Source organism: Ornithorhynchus anatinus, chromosome 2 (assembly GCF_004115215.2).
Source record: "Ornithorhynchus anatinus isolate Pmale09 chromosome 2, mOrnAna1.pri.v4, whole genome shotgun sequence".
Lineage (NCBI taxonomy): Eukaryota > Metazoa > Chordata > Mammalia > Monotremata > Ornithorhynchidae > Ornithorhynchus > Ornithorhynchus anatinus.
Window position 1 is genome coordinate 144,834,533 of NC_041729.1, and position 23,179 is coordinate 144,857,711.

The 23,179-nt window shown below is 54.6% G+C and overlaps 1 protein-coding gene across 5 annotated transcripts in view; it reads right to left on the reverse strand.

The window, feature by feature from the left end:
• Positions 1-21,081, reverse strand: part of AMN1 (antagonist of mitotic exit network 1 homolog) — a 29,494-nt gene extending 8,413 nt beyond the window's left edge. For 3 of the 5 annotated variants that reach the window (XM_029057857.2, XM_029057859.2, XM_029057860.2), the window contains exons 1-6: positions 20,992-21,081; positions 15,746-15,878; positions 9,483-9,627; positions 8,299-8,516; positions 3,198-3,254; positions 1-112 (exon numbers count right to left, since the gene is read on the reverse strand). In XM_029057857.2, coding sequence (XP_028913690.1) covers positions 1-112; positions 3,198-3,254; positions 8,299-8,516; positions 9,483-9,627; positions 15,746-15,878; positions 20,992-21,029 — 703 coding nt within the window. In that variant the 5' untranslated portion in view covers positions 21,030-21,081. The remainder of the gene's footprint in view (positions 113-3,197; positions 3,255-8,298; positions 8,517-9,482; positions 9,628-15,745; positions 15,879-20,991) is intronic. The other 2 variants (XM_029057858.2, XM_029057861.2) reach the window with 2 other exon arrangements.
• Positions 21,082-23,179: the final 2,098 nt, after the last annotated feature.

Genomic DNA, 23,179 nt, shown 5'->3' on the forward strand with positions numbered 1-23,179 from the left:
CTGTGATCAGTGGGCAGCCATGGAAGAGAAGAATGTGAATCTGAGGACAGCAAGTGAGGACAGCCTCCACCGCTTCATCGGTCAGATTGACGCAGTGGCCCATGTGGATCTCCTTTGAAGAAGACAAGAAACGCCAGGGTCTTTAGTTGAAGCTCCGGCGGGTGGCAAGGTTGCCTACTATGAAGTGAACGCCGATATAACATTTAAAAAAGCAGAACAACCGATCGCCAAAATTAAGGTTGGCCTGCCCCAAAGCTGGGAACCGGCTTGACCTAGTGGAAAGAGCACGGGCCTCAGTTGTAATCCCAGCTCCTCCACTTCTTTTTTTTTTTTTTTAATGGTATTTGTTAAGCTCTTACTTCGTGCCAGGCGCTGTACTAAGTACAGTGGTCACGGGTTCGAATCCCGGTCTGCCACCTGTCAGCTGTGTGACTGCGGGCAGGTCACTTCACTTCTCTGTGCCTCGGTTCCCTCATCTGTAAAATGGGGAGGAAGACGGTGAGCCTCACGTGGGACAACCTGATTACCCTGTTATCTACCCCGGGGCTTAGAACAGTGCTCTGCACATAGTAAGCGCTTAACAAATACCAACATTATTATTAAGTACTGGGGTAGATACCAGCTAATCAGGCTGGCACAGTGCCTGTCCTACGGGGGCTCACGGTCTTAATCCCCATTTTACAGAAGAGGGGACTGGGGTACAGGGAAGTTTGACGACTTGCCCAAGAGGATGCAGGGAGGGGGGCAGAGACAGGAAAGTCGACCGGTTTTGGGGGGAGAAAATCAGTCCTGTCCATGTGACCTCAATCTGTGTCTTTTGTGTGTTGTCTCTCTGCCTCCCAACCCCACGATTCCCACTAGCTCGTAGGAGATTAGGAGATTACTGCTTATCGAAATGTGTCCCCTTTTCTAAGGCAGCTTTGCTTCAGCTATCATCTTAACGGTGTCTGTCTTGGGAATGGTTAACAATTGCTCTTTATTTAAAAAAAAAGATATATTTTTTCTGTGGAATCTCCGGGGAAAAGTACAGGACCTGAGACATTGACAGAGTCGGGGAGACGGATTGGAAGGTGGTCTTGCCGGAATTCTTGCGAACAGTCTAATGATTTATTTTGCAAGACGGCCCGAGCTCTCGCTGCCTCTTATTAAAGGAGGAGTCTGAACATTTTCCATAAAAGCAGTTCGCCCATCCCTGATGGTATTTGAGGCATTTCTAATATCCTCTCAAGAGGTAAAGAGCTTCTCCTCTTTAAAATGACTGTGTGCTGGATGAAAGCAGGATTAATTCCTGTGCTGGATCTCTGATGTTTGAAGCAGCATGCCTCAGTGGAAAGAACACGGGCTTGGGAGTCAGAGGTCATGGGTTCGAATCCCAGCTCCGCCACTTGTCAGCTGTGTGACTGTGGGCGAGTCACTTCACTTCTCTGGGCCTCAGATACCTCATCTGTCAAATGGGGATTAACTGTGAGCCTCTCGTGGGATGACCTGATGACCCTGTATCTACCCCAGCGCTTAGAACAGTGCTCTGCACATAGTAAGCGCTTAACAAATACCAACATTAATATTTGCTTGACCATCATGGCTGTTTTTAAAAACAGAATGACTTCAGGAGAGATGGACAGGAGTTGCGGGGAGGTGGAGTCTTTCTGAGAGAGAGAATGTCTTTGTTCCAGGCAGTCGACTCCTTCCCAGTTGTGTCTTGTTGTTATTTCTTTTTTTATTTTTATTTCTCTATGTTTCCCTTTCTAGTGAACTTTTGGTGCTGGTCCAAGTCCTATTCAAAAAGTGGAACTTGGACCCTTTACCCTTTAATACTTGCAGGGACTCGACTGCATTCTAGAATTCCAGTAGCCAACATCGAATGATGTTTCTGCTTCCGTTTTCCCTGTTTCTCTTCTTTTGGAGTATTGGTTTGGGGCTGTACTGTACTTTCCAAGCGCTTAGTACAGTGCTCTGCACACAGTGAGCGCTCAATAAATCCGATATGAACGAATGAATGAAGGTCACACAGCAGACAGGTGGCTGAGCCAAGTTTAGAATCCAGGACCTTCTGACTCCCAAGCCCGTTCTCTATCCACTAGGGCTAACTGCTCTTCGCCCGCTGTGTGATCTGTTCTAAGCGCTGGGGCAGATACGTGTCACTCTTCCCCTCTTCAAAGCCCTACCGAAGGCTCACCTCCTCCAAGAGGCCTTCCCAGCCTAAGCGCCCCCTCTCCTCACCTCCCCCTCTTCTACGTCACCTCGACTCTCCCCCTTTATTCTTCCCCCGATCTCCGCCCCAGAGCACTTATGTCTCTATGTATATATCTACAACTCTATGTATTTATACTGATGCCTATTTACTTTTTTGATGTGTATATATCTATACTTTATTTATATTGATGCCTGTTTACTTGTTTTGATGTCTTTTCCCCCTTCTACACTGTGAGCGTATCTCCCCCAGCGCTTAGAACAGTGCTTTGCTCATAGTAAGCGCTTAACAAATACCATCATTATTATTATTATCTGGAAAATGGGGATTAATGCCGTGAGCCCCTTGTGGGACAGGGACTGCGTCCAACCTGAGTGACTTCATTCATTCATTCAATCATATTTGTCGAGCGCTTACTATGTGCAGAGCACTGTACTAAGAGCTTGGAAAGTATATCTCAGCAATAAAGAGAGACAATCCCTGCCCACAATGGGCTCGCAGCATTAATCCCCATTTTTCAGATAATAATAATAATGATGGTATTTGTCAAGCGCTTACTATGTGCAAAGCACTGTTCTAAGCGCTGGGGGAGATACAAGGTGATCAGGTTGTCCCACGTGGGGCTATCAGCTTTAATCCCCATTTTACAGATGAGGGAACTGAGGTCCGGTGAAGTTAAGTGACCTGCCCAAAGTCACCCAGCTGACAAGTGGCGGAGCCGGGATCAGAACCCATGACCGGTGACTCCCAAGCCCGGGCTCTTTCCACTGAGCCACGCTTCTTCTCTGAGGCTCAGAGAAGTGAAGTGACTTCCCCAAGGTCCCCCAGCAGACATGCGGCGGAGCTATAACCGGGATATAGGGCACAGCAAGCCTTACAGTGCTCACAGCGCCTAGTATGGAAAGATTAACGAACTTTACGACCATCTCCTAGTACACCGATAAATACAAAACTCCGACGTTTTTCTATTCGTTATTTTATAAGGAAATACGTCAGAAAAGATTACCTCTAGTTTCTTCGAACACACTCCGCTGACAAGCGCTATCACACCCCCATCGGTGACCTAGGAAAAATTAAGCAAGAACACCTATCGGGGGATGTGATCACTCTTCTTCGCATACGTTTGTTTTGCCGTCTCCCCCTTTTAGACTGTGAGCCCGCTGTTGGGCAGGGATCGTCTCTATCCGTTGCCCGACTGTACATTCCCGGCGCTTAGCACAGTGCTCTGCACACAGTAAGTGCTCAATAAATACGATGGAAGGAATGGATGCGGACTAACGTCAATCGATCCATATTTATTGACCGCCTTCTGTGTGGGGAGCACTATATTATAAGCGCTTGGGAGAATAGAGTACAACAGGATTGGTAGACGTGACCCCTGCCCACCGTGAGCTTTCGATAATCAATCAATCATCGGTATTTATTGAGCGCTGACGGTGTGCCGAGCACTACACTTAAGCGCTTGGGAAAATACAATGTAATAGAGTCGGTAGACACTATCCCTGCCCACAGAGAGAAACTTTCAGCGATAATGATGATAACAACTCATAATTGTGGTACTTGTTAAGCTCTCGGGATGGCACCTGGGGAGTTTCCAGTCCTCTACCAGTCTCGGCTACGGGAGGGAGAGTCGAGCGGAGGCCCGTCCGTTCCATTCCCGGCTCGGCCGGCGGCTAGCGGGCGGCGGGCCGGCGGCTACCAGTCGAAACTCCCCCGTGCCGGGCAGCGGCGGCCCGGGAGAGAGTCGAGGGCGGAGATTCGCGCTGACTGCGCTGAAGGAGGCAGTGGTCAACTACTTCCGGATTTTTACCGAGAAAACTCTGTGGATCCGCTACCAGAGTGATGGCAGATGGAGGTGGGGCGTTCCAGGAGAGATAACAATAATAATAATGTTGGTATTTGTTAAGCGCTTACTATGTGCCGAGCACTGTTCTAAGCGCTGGGGGAGATACAGGGTCATCAGGTTGTCCCACGTGAGGCTCACAATCTTCATCCCCATTTGACAGAGGAGGGAACTGAGGCCCAGAGAAGTGAAGTGACTTGCCCACAGTCACACAGCTGACAAGTGGCAAAGCGGGGATTCAAACCCATGACCTCTGACTCCCAAGCCCGGGCTCTTTCCACTGAGCCACGCTGTCCACGGCATCGCTATGGGTCAGAGACGACTCAGCGGCATAAGACGAGACTCGTTAAGTGCTTACTACACGCCGGGCACAAGAAACAGCATGACCTAGTGGCTAGAACACGGGCCCGAGAGTCAGAAGGGCTTGGGTTCCAATCCCAGCTCCGCCACTTGTCCGCTGTGCGACCTTGGGCAATTCGCTTCATTTCTCTGGGCCTCAGTGACCTCATCTGTAAAATGGGGATTGAGACTGTGAGCCCCACGGGGGACAGGGACTTGTAGCTACCCCAGCGCGACTGTAAGCCCGTCGATGGGCAGGGATCGTCTCTATCTGTTGCCAAATTGTACATTTCAAGCGCTTGGTACAGTGCTCTGCACCTAGTAAGCGCTCAATAAATACTATTGAATGAACGAACAGTGCCCGGCACATAGTATGTGCTTAATGAATACCATTAAAAAAACAGTGCTGGGATAGATAATAATAATAACGTTGGTATTTGTTAAGCGCTTACTATGTGCAGAGCACTGTTCTAAGTGCTGGGGTAGATACAGGGCAATCAGGGTGTCCCACATGAGGCTCACAGTCTTCATCCCCATTTTACAGATGGGGGACTGAAGCCCAGAGAAGTGAAGTGACTTGCCCACGGTCACACTGCTGACAAGTGGCAGAACTGGGATTTGAACCCATGACCTCTGGCTCCCATACAAGTTGATCAAATTGGACACAGTATCCTGTCCCGCATGGGGCTTACGGTCTAGGAGGGAGTGGGATTTCATCCCCGTTTTCCAGACGAGGTAACCGAGGCCCAGAGAAGTGAAGCGACAGCGGAAAAGCGGCGGGGCCGGGATTAGAATCCAGGTCCTCTGCCTCCCGGGCCCGAGCTCTTTCCACCAGGCCACGCTGCGTCAGCCGTGTGACTGTGGGCAAGTCACTTAACTTCTCTGTGCCTCAGTGACCTCATCTGTCAAATGGGGATGCAAAACTGTGAGCCCCACCTGGGACAACCTGATTATCTACTCCAGCGCTTAGAACAGTGCTCTGCACATAGTAAGCGCTCAACAAATACCAACATTGTTATTATTATTCTTGGGCTAGAAGAGGGCCTCGCCGAAGCACGAAACGGAATCGACAACCGAGTTCAGGAACGGCGTTTGAGTCCGGAGATGGGCAATCCTGGCCCCCGTGCCACGGGGAGGACCTACCGGCCGCCGCGACCGCCCTGCCCGCGTTGTCCCCGCAGGCAGGGGCCACCGTGAGCCCCGCGGTCGGGGGTCGGGGGTCGGGAGAGCCGCTCCGGCACTTAGTACAGTGCCCGAGTGCTTGGCACACGGTAAGCGCTTAACAAATCCCCTCGTTCCGTGGCTCAGGGGAAAGAGCCCGGGCTTGGGAGTCGGCGGTCATGGGTTCGAATCCCGGCTCGGCCACCTGTCAGCTGTGTGACTGTGGGCGAGTCACTTCACTTCTCTGGGCCTCAGTTCCCTCATCTGGAAAATGGATGAAGACCGTGAGCCTCACGAGGGACGACCTGATGACCCTGTATCTCCCCCGGCGCTTAGAACAGGGCTCTGCACGTAGTAACCGCTTAACAAATACCAACCTTACCATTATGATTGGCACGTGGGGATGGGACTTTCCAAGCGGTCAGTACAGTGCTCTGCACGCAGTGAGCGCTCCAGAAATACGACGGAATGAATGAATGCTCTGCACGCAGGAAGCGCTCAATAAATACCACTGAACGAATGACTGCAACTGCCCCCTTTTTTTATTCACCCCCTGCCCTCGGCAACCAGGCTTTCCTTTAAATGGGAGAACTTAGTCAACTATCCCACTTACACACACGCACGGACACACGATAGGTAGAATAATAAGGACTCGACACACGCTCAGTCAATCGGCCGCATTTACTGAGCGCTTACAAGCAGCGTGGCTCAGTGGAAAGAGCCCGGGCTTGGGAGTCATAGCTCATGGGTTCGAATCCCGGCTCCGCCACCTGTCAGCCGTGTGACTGTGGGCAAAGTCACCTCACTTCTCTGTGCCTCAGTGACCTCACCTGGAAAATGGATGTAGACCGTGAGCCTCACGTGGGACGGCCCGATGACCCTGTATCTCCCCCAGTGCTTAGAACGGTGCTCTGCACAGAGTAAGCGCTTAACAGATACCAACATTATTATTATTACTCACGGGAGAATACGATATAACAGAGGCGTAATAGGCATGTTCCCTGCCCACAGTGAATTTACAGCGGGGCTCAGGGGCAAGAGCCCGGGCTCGGGAGTCAGAGGTCATGGGCTCTAATCCCGGCTCCGCCACCGATCAACTGTGTGACTTTGGGCAAGTCACTTCACTTCTCGGTGCCTCAGCTACCTCATCTGTAAAATGGGGATGAAACGACTGTGAGCCCCACATGGGACAATCTGATCCCCCTGTATCTACCCCAGCGCTTAGAACAGTGCTCGGCACATAGTAAGCGCTTAACAGACACCAACAATATTATTGTTATCAGAGTCTCTACAGTCTAGAGTCCTTAGAAGCAGTGTGGTCTAATGGAAAGCGCCCAGGCCTGGGAGTCAGAGGGACCTGAGTTCTAATCCCGGCTCTGCCACTCACCTGCTGTAATAATAATAATAATGATAATCGCGGTATTTGTGAGTGCTTACTCTGCACTAGGATCTGTACTAAGCGCCGGGGTGGACACAAGCAAATTGGGTTGGACGCAGTCCCTGTCCCACATGGGGCTCAGTCTCAATCCCCATTTTACAGATGAGGTCACTGAGGCACAGAGGTGAAATGGCTCGCCCAGGGTCACCCAGCAGACGTGCCGGGATCGGAACCCATGACCTTCTGACTCCCAGGCCCGTGCTCTATCCACTCCACCATGCTGTGTGACCTTGGGCCAGGAATTTAACTTAATTAATTAATGTTGGTATCTGTTAAGCGCTTACTGTGTGCCGAGCACCGTCCTAAGCGCTGGGGTAGACACAGGGGAATCAGGTCGTCCCACGTGGGGCTCACAGTCTTAATCCCCATTTTACAGATGAGGGAACTGAGGCCCAGAGAAGTTAAGTGACTTGCTCACAGTCACACAGCCGACAAGTGGCAGAGCTGGGATTCGAACTCATGAGCCCTGACTCCAAAGCCCGTGCTCTTTCCACTGAGCCACGCTGCTTCTCCTGGGTAGACACAGCAGCCGACAAGTGGCCGAGCCGGGATTCGAACTCATGAGCCCTGACTACAAAGCCCGGGCTCTTTCCACTGAGCCACGAACTTCTCCGTGCTAAATTCCCTCTGCCAAACGGGGATTCCTTACCCTGTGTCCCTCTTACTTACTCAGACTGAGAGCCCCAGGTGTGACCTGATTATCTACCCCAGTGCCTGGCCCAGAGTAAGCACTTAGCAAATGTCACAGTTATTAGCTTGTCTTCAGATCACCGGGAGGGAAAAATCACCAGATTCTCTCCGTCCGACTGGGGTCTCCTTTGACGTCTTCTCTCCATCTCTGACGCCCGCTGTTGTATTTGTTAATTTCACCTCAGGGGAAGCAGACCCTCCCACTTGGATTTTGGACCCCTTCCCGAGTAATAATCATAATAACGGTGGTATCTGTCACGCGCTTACTCTGTGCAGAGCACCGTTCTAAGCGCTGGGGGAGATACAGGGTCATCGGGCTGTCCCGCGTGAGGCTCCCAGTCTTCATCCCCATTTTCCAGAGGAGGGAACTGAGGCCCAGAGAAGCGAAGCGACTCGCCCACAGTCACACAGCTGACAAGGGGCAGAGCCGGGGAGTCGAACCCATGACCCCAGGCTCCCAAGCCCGGGCTCTTTCCACTGCGCCACGCTGCTTCCCTCTAGACTACGAGCTCGTGGTGGGCAGGGAATGTGGCTGTCTACTGTTGTGTGGTACTTTCCCAAGCGCTTAGTACACAGTAAGCGCTCCATAAATACGACTGACTGAACGGAGATGAAAACCTTGGCATCTCCCCTTACCTGAGTCGCTGAAAAGTCGACACTTCGCAGCTGCGGGCAGTTGTCCCCCAGGGCCCGGAGTGACCGGTCGGTGATACCGGGGCAGCCCCCCAAGTCGAGGATCCTCAAGAACCGGCAGTGGATCGCCAGGGCCGAAACCCCTTCGTCCGTGAGGTTGCTGCACCTCTTCAGGGAGGTCTCCAGCAAATACACGCAAGAGGAGGCCACCGCTTTGATTCCTAGAAAAACACGACGAGGACGACGTCGTCGAAACTAACGTACTTTCCAAGCGCCCGGTACCGTGCTCTGCACACGGTAAGCGCTCAATAAATACCACGGAATGAATGAATTAGGGTGGCGAAGAGATCTTAATTAATTACTTAATTAATGTTGGTATCTGTTAAGCGCTTACTATGTGCCGGGCACTGTTCTGAGCGCTGGGGTAGACCCAGGGGAATCGGGTTGTCCCACGTGGGGCTCACAGTCTTCATCCCCATTTGACAGATGAGGGAACTGAGGCACCGAGAAGTGAAGTGACTCGCCCAAAGTCACACAGCTGGCAAGTGGCAGAGCCGGGGTTCGAACCCATGACCTCTGACTCCAAAGCCCGTGCTCTTTCCAGTGAGCCACGCTGCTTCTCTTCCCTTCCCTTCCCGCAACACGAAGCACAACACACAAAACACAAATTCAAAATACAGGCCCGGGAAGAAGCTTGGACTAGTGGATGGAGCACGGGCCTGGGAGTCAGAAGGACCTGGGTTCTAATCCTGGCCCTGACACTTCCATTCACTCATTTGAGCGTATTTATCGAGCGCTTATCGTGTCTAAGCACTTGGGAGAGACCAAGAGAACGATAAACAGACACTTTTTCTGCGCACAGCGAGCTGTCTGCTGTGTGACTCTGGGCAAGTTCATTTCTCTGGGCCTCAGTTACCTCAGCTGTAAAACGGGGATTAAGACTGAGAGCCCCACGTGAGGCAGGGACTGTGTCCAACCTGATTAGCTCGTATCTTCTCGAGCACTCAGAACGGTGCTCGACACACAGTAAGCAGCGTGGCTCAGTGGAAAGAGCCCGGGCTTGGGAGTCAGAGGTCGTGAGTTCGAATCCCAGCTCTGCCACTTGTCAGCTGTGTGCCTGTGGGCAAGTCACTTAAAGTCACTTAACAAGATCCGCGTTCCAGCGCGATCGCCGCTAAGCGATATACCTTCTGACGTTATGGAAGTTCTGTTCTCTTTTGCGGAATTTAAATGTAATTTCTTGAGTTTTCTGCAGTTACCCAGGTGCATCAGGGCGGCATCTGAAATATCACAGCTCCGGAGATCCAGACTTTCCACTGCAGGATGCAGAATCTGTAATTTAAGCAAGGCGAAACCTCCTTTTCACCGAACCAGGCATCTTTTTCACACGTGGACACATCTAATTTGGATCTAAAGACATTTCACTCAAATTCACTCAAAGTCATGTGCTCCTACGTACTTCGGAAGTATATATCTGAGTCACAGTCAACGTGCCTACGTCCTCTTATTGAGGCACGATGAAAGAACTTGATAAAGCTACGGCCTCCCAAGTAGATATTTACATGGCTGGTTATCCTCTGTACGCAAGCGATCCCCAAATATAACGATGTCGGTATTTGTTAAACGCTCACTATGTGCACAGCACTGTTCTAAGCGCTGGGGGAGACACGGGGAATCAGGTTGCCCCACGTGGGGCTCACAGTCTTCGTCCCCATTTTACAGAGGAGGTCACTGAGGCACAGAGAAGTGAAGTGACTTGGCCACAGTCACACAGGTGACAGGTGGCAGAGCCGGGATTCGAACCCATGACCCCTGACTCCAAAGCCCGGGCTCTTGCCACTGAGCCACGCTGCCTCTCAATATACCTCTCCATATCTCTTCTCTCTCCTTCTCTGCAGTGTCTCATTTCCTCCGGCCTTCGGGACACCTCTACTGGGGGGATGTCCCCCCAACGCATCAAACTAACCGCGTCCGAATCACAAATCCTCATCTTCTCCCCCGAAGCCCCGTCCTCCCCGTGACTTTCCCGTCGCTGTAGCCAACACCACTATCTTCCCTATCTCACGGGCCTGCAACCTTGGCATCGTCCTTGACTCCTCCCTCTCGTTCCACCCACACGTTCGGAGCCCGGGCCCGGGAGTCCGAAGGTCGTGGGTTCTAATCCCGGCTCTGCCGCTTCCGTGTGACCTCGGGCAAGTCACTTCACTTCTCCGTGCCTCGGTGACCTCATCTGTAAAACGGGGATTAAGACCGACTGGCCCCAGCGCTTAGAACGGCGCTCGACGCACGGTAAGCAGGCGCGTGACACCATCGCCATCCATCCATCTATCGCTAAATCCCGTCGGTTCAACCTTCCCGCCACTGCTTAAATCTGCCCTTTCCCCTCCATCCAAACCGCGACCCCCTTGATCCAACCGCTTGCCCTCTCCCGCCTCGATGGCCTCCTCGCCGACCTCCCGGCCTCCTGCCCTCGACCCGTGACCGTAAAGACCAACTCTATCTCTGCGACGAGGCGCCGTTGGCTCTGGGGAAACGCGCCCCATCCCGCCCGGCCTCCACCCGGATTCTGAACCCTCACGAGGTCGCCGATCCCGCAGGGCCGGCGGCGATCGCTGACCCTCAGATCGCTGACCCTCCAGCGAGAAAATGCCGACGGCTCGTGTCACACGGTCCCTCCCTCCCCGATACGGCCAAGGAAGAGGATCGGGGTATTTGTTGAGTATTAAATAAATCCGTCCTATTTATTATTCGATCGTGTTTTAGTACCGCGGGCGGGGCACTGGACTAAGCGCTCGGGAGAGTACGACGCGACGATGAACGGCGGCATTCCCTGCCCACAACGAGCTTGCGGTCTAGGAGGGGGGGAGACGGGCGTAGATACGTATAAAGAAAATGCCAGGTATGGACATAAGCGGTGCGGGGCTGGGAGGGGGGGGAAGAGCAAAGGGAGCAAGTCAGGGGGACGCCGAAGGGAGTGGGAGATGAGGGGAGGGGCCTCCATGAATTTTTGGAAGTTGGTTGGAGCTCCGCGACACCGACGAGGCGACTCGCCTCCGCCCAGGGTCGGGGACGTCCGCTCTGCCGGACCCCCCGGGGCGCCCGGCGTCCGGGCGGACCTCCTCGCTGGACCTAGGAGAAGTGGGTGTCCCTCGGGGCGTGGAGCTCAATTGCCGGATGATTTGAAAGTTAGCCCCTGCGTGATCCGCTGCGTAATAATGACAGTAACTGTTAAGCGCTTACTTTGTGCCAGGCACCGTACTAAGCGCTGGGATGGACACAAGCAAATCTAGTTGGACGCAATCCCTATCCCAGGTGGGGCTCACTGTCTCGATCCCCATTTTCCGGGTGAGGTAACTGGAGGCCCAGAGAACCGAAGTGACTTGCCCAAGGCCACGCAGCAGACGCGGTGGAGCCGGGATTAGAACCCATGACCCTCTGACTCCCAGGCCCATGCTCTAGCCACTGCGCCACGCTGCTTCTCTGTAATAATGACTGTAAACTTATTGTGGGCAGGGAATGTGTCTGTTTCTTGTTGTACTGTACTCTCCCGAGCTCTGCATACAGTAAGCACTCAATAAATGACTGACCGACAAAATAAGTGTTCATTAAGTACTTACTATGTGCCAGGAACTTCACTAAGCAACCAGACTGTAACCTTGTCTGCTAATTCCCTGTCCTCTCCCAGACGCTCAGTGCCACGCTCCCCACATAGTAAACACTCCATAAATACAATCGATTAGTGGAAAGGAAGCCTTTTTGGATCAGGAGCAAGAATATTAATAAATACTATTGATTAATAGTGAGGAAATTTCAGTGAGGAAAGAGTACACGCAAGAAGGATGGAATCTTTTTTTTTTTTTTTTTTTTTTTGGCCTCCTTGCTCCTCTTGCGAAAAGAAAAACCCCTTTTTGCCTGTTGTCTTTCAAAGGCTCGGAACAGGGAGCCAACACTCTAACATCACCTTGCGACTGACGAGCGCGATTCATTCTCTCAGTTTTGTCGAGGCCACTTAGTTTCTCATGCTTCCTATGATCCCCTTTCAGGGGGGAAGTGGTAACTAGAACGGACATCGGGGCAAAATTGCGCGTCCTTCCATTTCACAGTCAACGTCAGAGGACTAGACAGTACGCTGAAATTTCACTTCGGAGCACAGGTGCTTGTTCATTAAAGGGAAACGTCCTCCCAGCTGGGGTTAACGGACAACTCGAAATGCTTGATGAATGTAAAATGCACGCATCTACTCTCCTACGGGGATACCATTTCCAAATCTACCTCACCAGCCCTCCCTTCTTTTCTGCAATGTCACCTTCCCTCAGGCCCCCAGGACGGGTGTAGGTGGATATCCGGAGAAGCAGCGTGACTCAGTGGGAAGAGCCCGGGCTTGGGAGGCAGAGGTCATGGGTTCGAATCCCAGCGCTGCCACCTGTCAGCTGCGTGACTGTGGGCGAGTCACCACTTCTCTGTGCCTCAGTGACCTCAGCTGGAAAATGGGGATGAAGACCGCGAGCCCCACGTGGGACGACCCGATTCCCCTGTGTCGACCCCGGCGCTGAGAACAGTGCTCTGCACATAGGAAGCGCTTAACGGATACCAACGTTATTATTATCATTACTTCCCTTAACAGATACCCACGTTATGATTATATCCCATCGACCCCTCAACCGTAACACGTCCAAATCGGCACTCCTCATTTTCCCACCCAAACCCTGTCCTCCCCCTGATTTTCCCATCACCGTAGACAATACCAATAATAATAATGACGACGATGATGATGTTGGTATTTGGTAAGCGCTCACTATGTGCCGAGCACCGTTCTAAGCGCTGGGGGAGATGCAGGGTCATCAGGTTGTCCCTCGTGGGGCTCACGTACTTCATCCCCATTTTGCAGATGAGGGAACTGAGGCAGCGAGAAGTCAAGTGACTTGCCCAGAGTCACACAGCTGACAGCTGGCGGAGGCGGGATTAGCACCCATGACCTCTGACTCCCGAGCCCGGGCCCTTGCCCCTGAGCCACGCCGCTTCTCCTCCCTGTCTCACGTGCCCGTAACCTCGGCGTGACCTTCGACGCATCTCTCTCATACAACCCGCAGAGCTGATCTGTCGCCGAAGTCTGTCGGGCCAACGTTCACGACATCGCTAAAAACCGGCCCTTTGGGTTTCCCCTTTCTTTCTTTTACGGTTCTAAGCGCTGGGGTGGACACCAGCTAATCGGCTGGACACAGTCCACGTCCCACGTGGGGCTCCCAGGCCCAATCCCCATTTTACAGATGAGGGAACCGAGACCCGGGGAAGTGAAGTGACTTCCCCAAGCTCACACGGCGGACAGGCGGCAGAGCCGGGACAAGACTTCTGACTTCCAGGCCCCTGCTCTATAGACCGTGCTCTATTCTCAACGTACCCATGTGTACATACCTATAAATTGTATAGTCTAAATGATTTATTTATCATTATATTTAATTTATATTTATATTCACGTCTGTCTCCCCTTCGAGGCTGTAAGCTCGCTGTGGCCAGCGTGCTTGTGCATTCATTCATTCATGCAATAGTATTTATTGAGCGCTTACTATGTGCCGAGCCAGGACTTGGGAGGCAGAGGTCATGGGTTCGAAACCCAGCTCTGCCACTTGTTCATTCATTCAGTAGTATTTACTGAGCGCTTACTATGTGCAGAGCACTGGACTAAGCGCTTGGAATGGACAAATCGGCAACGGATAGAGACGGTCCCTGCCCTTTGATGGGCTCACAAGAGCACGGGCTTTGGAGTCAGGGCTCATGAGTTCGAATCCCAGCTCTGCCACTCGTCGGCTGTGTGACTGTGGGCGAGTCACTTCGCCTCTCTGGGCCTCAGTTCCCTCATCTGTAAAACGGGGATTAAGACCGCGAGCCCCACGTGGGACAACCTGATTCCCCTGTGTCTACCCCAGCGCTCAGAACAGTGTTCTGCACATAGTAAGCGCTTAACAAATACCAACAATTGTTTTATTTATTTTAACCGGGGGAGACGGACGGACGAGAACGATGGCGAGAAATAGAGTCGAGGGGAAGAACATCTCATTAAAACAATAGCAAATAAATAGAATCAGGGTGATGTACATCTCATTAACACCATAAATAGGGTAATGAAGATATATACTACCAACTCTGTTGTATTCTCCCAGGCACACCGCAAGCACTCGATAAATACCACTGATAGACTGATCAATCCTCTCCTGTCACCAGAAATTTCACTAGCAGCGTCATCCCCCACACAAGTAAATCACAGCGGGGTGATGTAGCGTGGCCTAGCACGGGCCTGGGTCCCAGAGAGACCTGGGTTCAAATCCCAGCTCCTCCGCTTGTCTGCTCTAGACCGTAAGCTCGTCGTGGGCAGGGAATGGGTCTGTTTATCGCCGTACTGTCCTCTCCCGAGTGCTTAGTACGGTGCTCTGCACACAGTAAGGGCTCGATTAAACAGGATCGAGTCAATAAAAGTTAAGCAGCGTTCCGAGCCGCTGGGGTAGGATCCAAGTTGATCGAGTCGGACCCCGATCCCTTATCCCACGTGGGACCTCACCGTCCGAGGTGGAGGGAGAACGGCTTTTGTATCCCCGGCTGGGTCAGGGACCGTGTCTATCGCTGGACTGTACTCTCGCAGGCTCTCAGTACAGTGCCCTGCACGCAGCGGGCGCTCAATAAATACGACTGCATGAACTGCCCAGTCGGGGAAACCGAGGCACAGAGAAGCTGAGTGACTTGCCCGAGGTCACGCAGCGGACACGTGGCGGAGCCGGGATTAGGAGCCAGGTCTTGGGGAAGCAGCGTGGCTCAGTGGAAAGAGCCCGGGTTTGGGGATCAGAGTTCATGGGTTCGAATCCCGGCTCTGCCACCTGTCAGCCGTGTGACCGTGGGCGAGTCACTTCACTTCTCTGGGCCTCAGTTCCCTCATCCGTAAAATGGGGATTAACTGTGAGCCTCACATGGGACAACCCGATTACCCTGATGACCCTGTATCTCCCCCAGCGCTTAGAACAGTGCTCTGCACATAGTAAGCGCTTAACAAATACCAGCATTATTATACCCACTCCCAGGCCCAGGCTCTTTGCACTAGGCCAAGCCGCTTCGCAGTTTCCAGTCAGCCAAATGTATTTACTGAGTGCTTCTGGGTGCAGAGCACTGTACTAAGCGCTTGGGAGAGTACTTCCAGCGATAGAACAGAAACATCCCCTACCCACAGTGAGCTTACAGTTTAGAGGGGAAGACGGAGAGACGGAGAGGGCTCCGAAGAGCAGGCGTGAAGCTGGACCAGCCAGCGAAAACCTGGTTGAATGGTCTGCTTTTCAAATCAACTGGAAAGTTACTACAGGCTCCGCTCCGATCACTTGCAGCAGACAGGTCCACGCGTCGGACCCTAACACCGCTTTTCGAAAACAGCTTTTCAAAACCAAACACAGCTCTCCATCCACATCCTTACCTCGCTGATATTGGAATCCGTGATCTGCCCCTGGAAACTCATTATTTGGATCAGCTTATCTTTGATGTTGGGAGGCAGAGGTTTAATATCCGAGATGTACCTGGGGATGTTCTTCGTCAAAAGCCAAAGGCATCTGAAACGGAGACGCCGGTCGGACACCGGGTCACGACCGCCCCCCCGGCTCTCAACTCTCCGCTGACTCGGCCCCCATCATTCATTCGATTGTATTTATTGAGCGCTTGCCGGGTGCAGAGCACTGTGCTAAGCGCTTGGAAAGGACAATTCGGCAACGGATAGAGGCGATCCCTGCCCCAACGACGGGCCCCCAGTCTAGGGGGGGGGGGAGACGGACGACCAAACAAGTAGACAGGCATCAATAGCGTTGATATGAATGGAATTCTAGATATACACCCATCATTCATAAAATCAATAGAATCATAAATATGCACATCTATACACGAGGGCTGCGGGGAGGGGGAGAGAGCAGAGGGAGGGAGTCGGGGCGATGGGGAGGGGAGGAGCAGCAGGGGGAAAGGGGGAGTCAGTCTGGGAAGGCTTCCTGGAGGAGGTGAGCTCTCGGGAGGGCTTCGAAGAGGGGAAGGGAGTCAGTCTGGCGGAGGCGAGGAGGGAGGGCGTTCCGGGACCGCGGGAGGACGCGGCCCGGGGGGTCGACGGCGGGACGGGCGGGAACGGGGGACGGTGAGGAGGTGGGCATTGGGTAACTGGACCCCGTGAGTCCGTCCCACTTGACAATATAATGAGGGAGCCAGGTTAGGTCTACACCAGGCCTCCGCAACGGCAACTGGAAACAGGACAGAAGCAGCGGGGCCTAGCAAGAGCCCGGGCCTGGGAGTCGGCGGGATTTGGGTTCTAATCCCGGCTCCGCCACGTGTCTGCCGTGTGACCCGTGGCACGTCACTTCACTTCTCTGGATCTGTTCCCTCATCTGTCAAACGGGGATTAAGACTGTGAGCCCCAGGGACCGTTTCCAACCTGACTAGCCTGTACCCACCCCAGCGCTTAGGACAGTAGCTGGTGCGTAGTAAGCACCTAAATGCCCTAAAAAAAACAAACAAAAAAAAAAAGAAAAAAACGCTGGCCCACAATGGTTCCTTGGACAGGGCCGGATTGGAATCGGGCCAGGCAGCTGACAGGTCTGAGGGAAACCAGGAAATTTCCCAATCCCACCCAAGACTCCTTACTTTGCTCCCTTTTTCCTGTTGTTTCATTTCTGGGCTATTTGCCTGCCAAATCTCCATTCCATGTCTTTCATTCATTCATTCAATCGTATTTATTGAGCGCTTACTGTGTGCAGAGCACCGTTTTAAGCGCTTGGAGAGTACGATTCGGCAACAGACAATCCCTACCCAACGACGGGCTCACAGTCACTTTCAATCGAGATAGCCCTTACTGTGTAATAATAATAATAATAACGTCGGTATTTGTTAAGCGCTTACTATGTGCCGAGCACTGTTCTAAGCGCTGGGGTAGATACAGGGGAATCAGGTCGTCCCACGTGAGGCTCACGGTCTTCATCCCCATTTTACAGATGAGGGAACTGAGGCCCAGAGAAGTGAAGCGACTTGCCCACAGTCACACGGCTGACAGGTGGCGGAGCCGGGATTCGAACCCATGACCTCTGACTCCCAAGCCCGGGCTCTTTCCACTGAGCCACGCTGCTTCTCTATGCGCCAAGCGCCGTGCTCAGTATCTGGGGTAGATACAAGATAGTCAGGTCAGACGCAGTCTCTCTCTCTTATATGAAGAGAAGCAGCATGGTGTGGTGTGTAGAGCCTGGGCGGTCATGGGTCCTAATCCCGGCTTCGCCACTCGTCTGCTGACCTTGGCCCACAGTAAGCACGTGTAACAAATACCAGAAAGAAAAAAAAGGCTGGACCAGGCCTTTCAGACACAAATATTGAGCGGGTTGGGCTTTCCTAATCATCAGTTAATTGATGGCATTTACTGAGCGCTTACTAGGTGCAGAGCACTGTACTAAAGGCCAGGAATGGTCTGGCCGAGCGCCGGCAATGATTAGCTCCTCGAAGCCGGCTGAGAAGTTTTTCGCCCCTCCAGGTCACCCGAACGGAGCTTCCTCGATTTCCTTTTCCTCCACATTTCCCCCTGGACGCAGGCAGGCTCTCCCCTATCGCGGGACTCTCATGCGGAGCGGGTTCTAACCCCGGTGACACCATTCAGAGAGTCGATTTTTTTTCTTTAGGGCATCTGTCAAGCGCCTACTCTGTGGTGAGCGCTGTTCTAAGCGCTGGGGTAGATACAAGTTAATGAGGTCGGACACCGTCCCGGTCCCTCTTGGGCTCACAGAGTGGAAGGGAGAACGGGTACTGAACCCCCATTCTGCAGGTGAGGAAACTGAGGCAAAGAGAAGGGAAGTAATGATAATAATAACGTTGGCATTCGTTAAGCGCTTACTACGTGCCGAGCACCGTTCGAAGCGCTGGGGTAGATCCAGGGTGATCGGGTTGTCCCACGTGGGGCTCACAGCCTTCATCCCCATTTTCCAGATGAGGGAACTGAGGCCCAGAGAAGTGACTTGCCCACAGTCACCCAGCTGACAAGTGGCCGAGCTGGGATTCGAACTCATGACCTCTGACTCCCAAGCCCACGCTCTTTCCACTGAGCCACGCTGCTTCTCTTGACCAAAGTCACACAGCAAGCGGCCGGAAGGGCCGGAATTAGAACCCGGGTCCTCTGACTCTCGGTCCCATCCTCTTAAACCCTCCTTTCCTCTTCTCCCACTCCCTTCTGCTTCGCCCTGCCTCGCTCCCTTTATTCATCCCCCCATAGCTGTCATTTTTATTTATTTCCACTAATGTCTGTCTCCCTCTCCAGACTCGAAGCTCCTTGTGGGCAGGGAATGTGCCCGTTTATTGATGACGGTATCTGTTAAGCGCTCACTCCGTGCCAGGCCCCGTCCTAAGCACTGAGAAGGACACGAGCAAATCGGGTCGGACCCAGTCCCTTGTCCCACGTGGGGCTCGCAATCTCAATCCCCATTTTACAGATGAGGTTGACTGAGGCGCAGAGAAATTAAGTGACTTGCCCACGGTCATACGGCAGACAAGGGGCGGGGCCGGGATTCCTAATGTTGGTGTTTGTTAAGCGCCTACTATGTGCCGAGCACTGTTCTAAGCGCTGGGGTGGACACAGGGGAGTCGGGTCGTCCCACGTGGGGCTCCCGGTCTTCATCCCCGTTTTCCAGATGAGGGAACTGAGGCCCAGAGAAGTGAAGCGACTTGCCCACAGTCACACGGCCGACAAGTGGCAGAGCTGGGATTCGAACTCATGAGCCCTGACTCCCCAGCCCGGGCTCTTTCCACTGAGCCACGCTGCTTCTCTACCAGAGTCACCCAGCTGGCAAGCGGCGGAGCCGGGATTCGAACCCACGACCTCCGACTCCCAAGCCCGGGCTCTTGCCACTGAGCCACGCCGCTTCTCACTAAGGCCGGTGACTCGGCTAAGAGTCTCCTCACCGCCCAGAGACCTGCCCCCGGACCCCGTTTCCCTCTGCCTCCTCCCGTCCCGCTGATCTGGGTCCCCGACGGAGTTCGGTGACCGGCCGACCCAAGTCACTTCCCTCCTCTGGGCCTCAGTGACCTCATCTGTCAAATGGGGCTGAAGACCACTCCCCTCCTCTGGGCCTCAGTGACCTCATCTGTCAAATGGGGCTGAAGATCACTCCCCTCCTCTGGGCCTCAGTGACCTCATCTGTCAAATGGGGCTGAAGACCACTCCCCTCCTCTGGGCCTCAGTGACCTCATCTGTCAAATGGGGCTGAAGACCACTCCCCTCCTCTGGGCCTCAGTGACTTCATCTGTCAAATGGGGCTGAAGACCACTCCCCTCCTCTGGGCCTCAGTGACCTCATCTGTCAAATGGGGCTGAAGATCACTCCCCTCCTCTGGGCCTCAGTGACTTCATCTGTCAAATGGGGCTGAAGATCACTCCCCTCCTCTGGGCCTCAGTGACCTCATCTGTCAAATGGGGCTGAAGATCACTCCCCTCCTCTGGGCCTCAGTGACTTCATCTGTCAAATGGGGCTGAAGACTGGGAGCCCCACGGGGGACAACCTGATGACCCTGGATCTCCCCCAGCGTTTAGAACAGTGCTCTGCACAGAGTAAGTGCCTGGGGGGGGGGGGTGGAGGGGGATGGAGGGGGAGCGAAAGGTGGGGGAGGGGACAATGGAGGGAAGGGGCGGGGCCAAGTGAGGGGGAGGGGCCAAGAGAGGAGAGGGGGCGGGGCCACAGGAAGGGGAGGGGCGGGGCAAGGGAGGGGCAAGAGGAGGGGCCAAGGGGGAGATGGGCGGGGCTAAGGGAGGGGAAAGGGGCGGGGCTAAGGGAGGGGAAAGGGGCGGGGCTAAGGGAGGGGAAAGGGGCGGGGCTAAGGGAGGGGAAAGGGGCGGGGCTAAGGGAGGGGAAGGGGCGTGGCTAAGGGAGGGAAGGGGGCCAGGGGGAGGGGCTAAGGGAGGCGAGGGGGCGGGGCCAAGGGAGGAGAGGGGCGGGGCCAAGGGAGGGAAAGGGGGCGGGGCTAAGGGAGGAGGTAAGGGGCGGGGCCAAGGGAGGGAAAAGGAGTGAGGCCAATGTAGGGAAGGGGCGGGGCTAAGGGGGAAGTGGGCGGGACTAAGGGACGGGGAAAGGGGCGGGGTCAGGAGGGGAAGGGGCGGGGCTAAGGGGAACGGGTGGGGCTAAGTGGGGAAGGGGGCGGGGCCGACGAGGGAAGGGGGCGGGGTCGAGGGAGTGAAAGGGGGCGGGGCCAAGGGAGGTAAGGGGCGGGGCTGAGGGAAGGGGGGAAATGGGCGGGGCCAAAGGGGATGGGGCGGGGCTAAGGGATTAGAGGGGCGGAGCTAAAGGGGAAGAGGGCGGGACCGAGGGAGGGGAAAGGGGGCGGGGCCAGGGAGGAGAAGGGGCGGGGCCAAGGGAGGTGAGAGGGGCGGGGCCAGAGGGGTACGGGGGCGGGGCTAAGGGAGGAGGGGGGCCAAGTGTGGAGAAAGGGGCGGGGCTAAGGGAGGGGGAAGGGGTGGGACCAAGGGAGGGGCAAAGGGGCGGAGCTAAGTGCAGGAACGGGACCGAGGGAGGGAGAGGGGGCGTGGCCAAGGGTGGATAAAGGGGCGGGGCTAAGAGCGGGTTCGGGGTGGGCTCGGGGGGGTGTGCGGGGCGCGGGGCGCGTCGTGCGGAGGCCGGGGGCGGCTGATGTTGGGCCGTGGGGCCGAGCCCCCGCTACTCACAGCTCAAACAGACGACCGACGCGCCCGCAGCGAGGCATGGCCGCCCCGCGATGGCCGCCGCCGCCGCCGCCGGGCCCCCCAGCCGCCTCACACACTCGCAGACCCGACCCTGCTCCGGAGCCTCCACGGCCCGCCCCCGACCCGCACCAATACGCCCCGTCATTGGTCGCTCGGCCCCGCCCCCTCACCAATCGGCCGCGTCATTGGCCGCTCGGCCCCGTCACTCTACGCTCGGCCCCGCCCCCTCACCAATCGGTCATGTCGTCACCCGCTCGGCCCCGCCCCCAACGCTCCCCTCCGCCCCCAACGTACGGCCCCGTCACTCACCGCCCGGCCCCGCCCCCTCACCAATCGGTGGCCTCATTGGCCGCTCGACCCCGTCACTCAACGCTCGGCCCCGCCCCCTCACCAATCGGTCATGTCTTCAACCGCCCGGCCCCGCCCCCAACGCGCCCCTCCGCCCCCAACGTACGGCTCCGTCACTCACCGCCCGGCCCCGCCCCCTCACCAATCGGCCGCGTCATTGGTCGCTCGGCCCCGCCCCATCGCCAATCGGTCCCGTCATTGGTCACCGGCCCCGCCCTTCAACGCCCGGCCCCGCCCCCTCGCCAATCGGCCCTGTCTGTCACTCACCACTCGGCCCCCCTTCAGAAATCGGCCACGCCCCTCCCATTTAGACTCCGCCCCTCATTCATTCATTCAATCGTATTTATTGAGCGCTTACTATGTGCAGAGAGCACTGTACTAAGCGCTTGGAAGGGACAATTCGGCAACAGATAGAGACGATCCCTGCCCTTTGATGGGCTTACGGTCTAATCGATGGGCCTACAGTCTAATCACTCATTCATTCATTCAATCGTATTTATTGAGCGCTTACTATGTGCAGAGCACTGTACTAAGCGCTTGGAATGGACAATTGGGCACCAGATAGAGACAATCCCTGCCCAAGGACGGGCTCACAGTCTAGAAGGGGGAGACAGGCAGCAAAACAAGTAGTCAGGCATCAATAGCATCAGTATATTATCCTAATAATCAAAATAATACGTGGGAAGTACTTACTTTGTGCCAAGCATTGCGTAGGCACTCAATCACTTCTCTCCCTTTCATAGAGAAGCAGCGTGGAAAAAGGCCGGGCTTGGGAGTCAGAGGTCGTGGGTTCTAATCGCTTCATAGCTGTGTGACCGTGGGCAAGTCCCTTCACTTCTCAGTGCCCTCATCTGTAAAATGGGGATTAGTAATAATGCTGGTATTTGTTAAGCACTTACTATGCGCAGAGCACTGTTCTAAGCGCTGGGGTAGATACAGGGTCATCAGGTTGTCCCACGTGGGGCTCCCAATCTTAATCCCCATTTTCCGGATGAGGGAACTGAGGCCCAGAGAAGTGAAGTCACTTGCCCACAGTCACACAGCTGCTTAGCGGCAGAGCCGGGATTCGAACCCATGACCTCTGACTCCCAAACCCGGGCTCTTGCCACTAAGCCTCGCTGCTTCTCTATCACCGATTAAGACTGTGAGCCTCACGTGGGACAACCTGATGGCCTCGTATCTCCCCCAGCACTTAGAACACTGCTTGGCACATAGTAAGCGCTCAACAAATACCAACATTATTATTATTATTATTATTATTATTATTATTAAGTCACTTCACTGGGCCTCAGTGACCTCAGCTGTCAATTGGGGGATGAAGACTGTGAGCCTCACGTGGGACAACCTGATCACCTTGTACACCCCTACCCAGCGCTTAGAACAGTGCTTGGCACATAGTAAACGCTTAACAAATACCAACATTATTATTATTATTAATAATAATAATTTATCCGGGCCCCGCCCCTCCCCGCTGGGCCCCTCCTCCCCCCGTCCCCGCCCGCACTCGGCCGCCCCCGCTCGGCCGCCCCCGGAACAGCACGGCCCCGTCCTGCGCTGCGCAGGCGCACTGGCTCCGACGGCGCGGGGAGTGAACCGCCAGGGGGCGCCGTGTAGCCGGGCCAGCGGGCGGGTCCGGGGGGCGGGACTTGGGCCGCATTTTGAAAGCCAATTGGCTGAGGCCGGCTCAGCCCGATGATTGACAGCCCGTCCTCCCTCCTCTCCCTCTGTGCCTTTTCAAGGGAGTTTGAGGCCTTTTCCTCCCTAAGAGAAAGGCCCGGACCTGCCTGCCTTCATTCCTTTATTCAATCCTATTTATAATAAT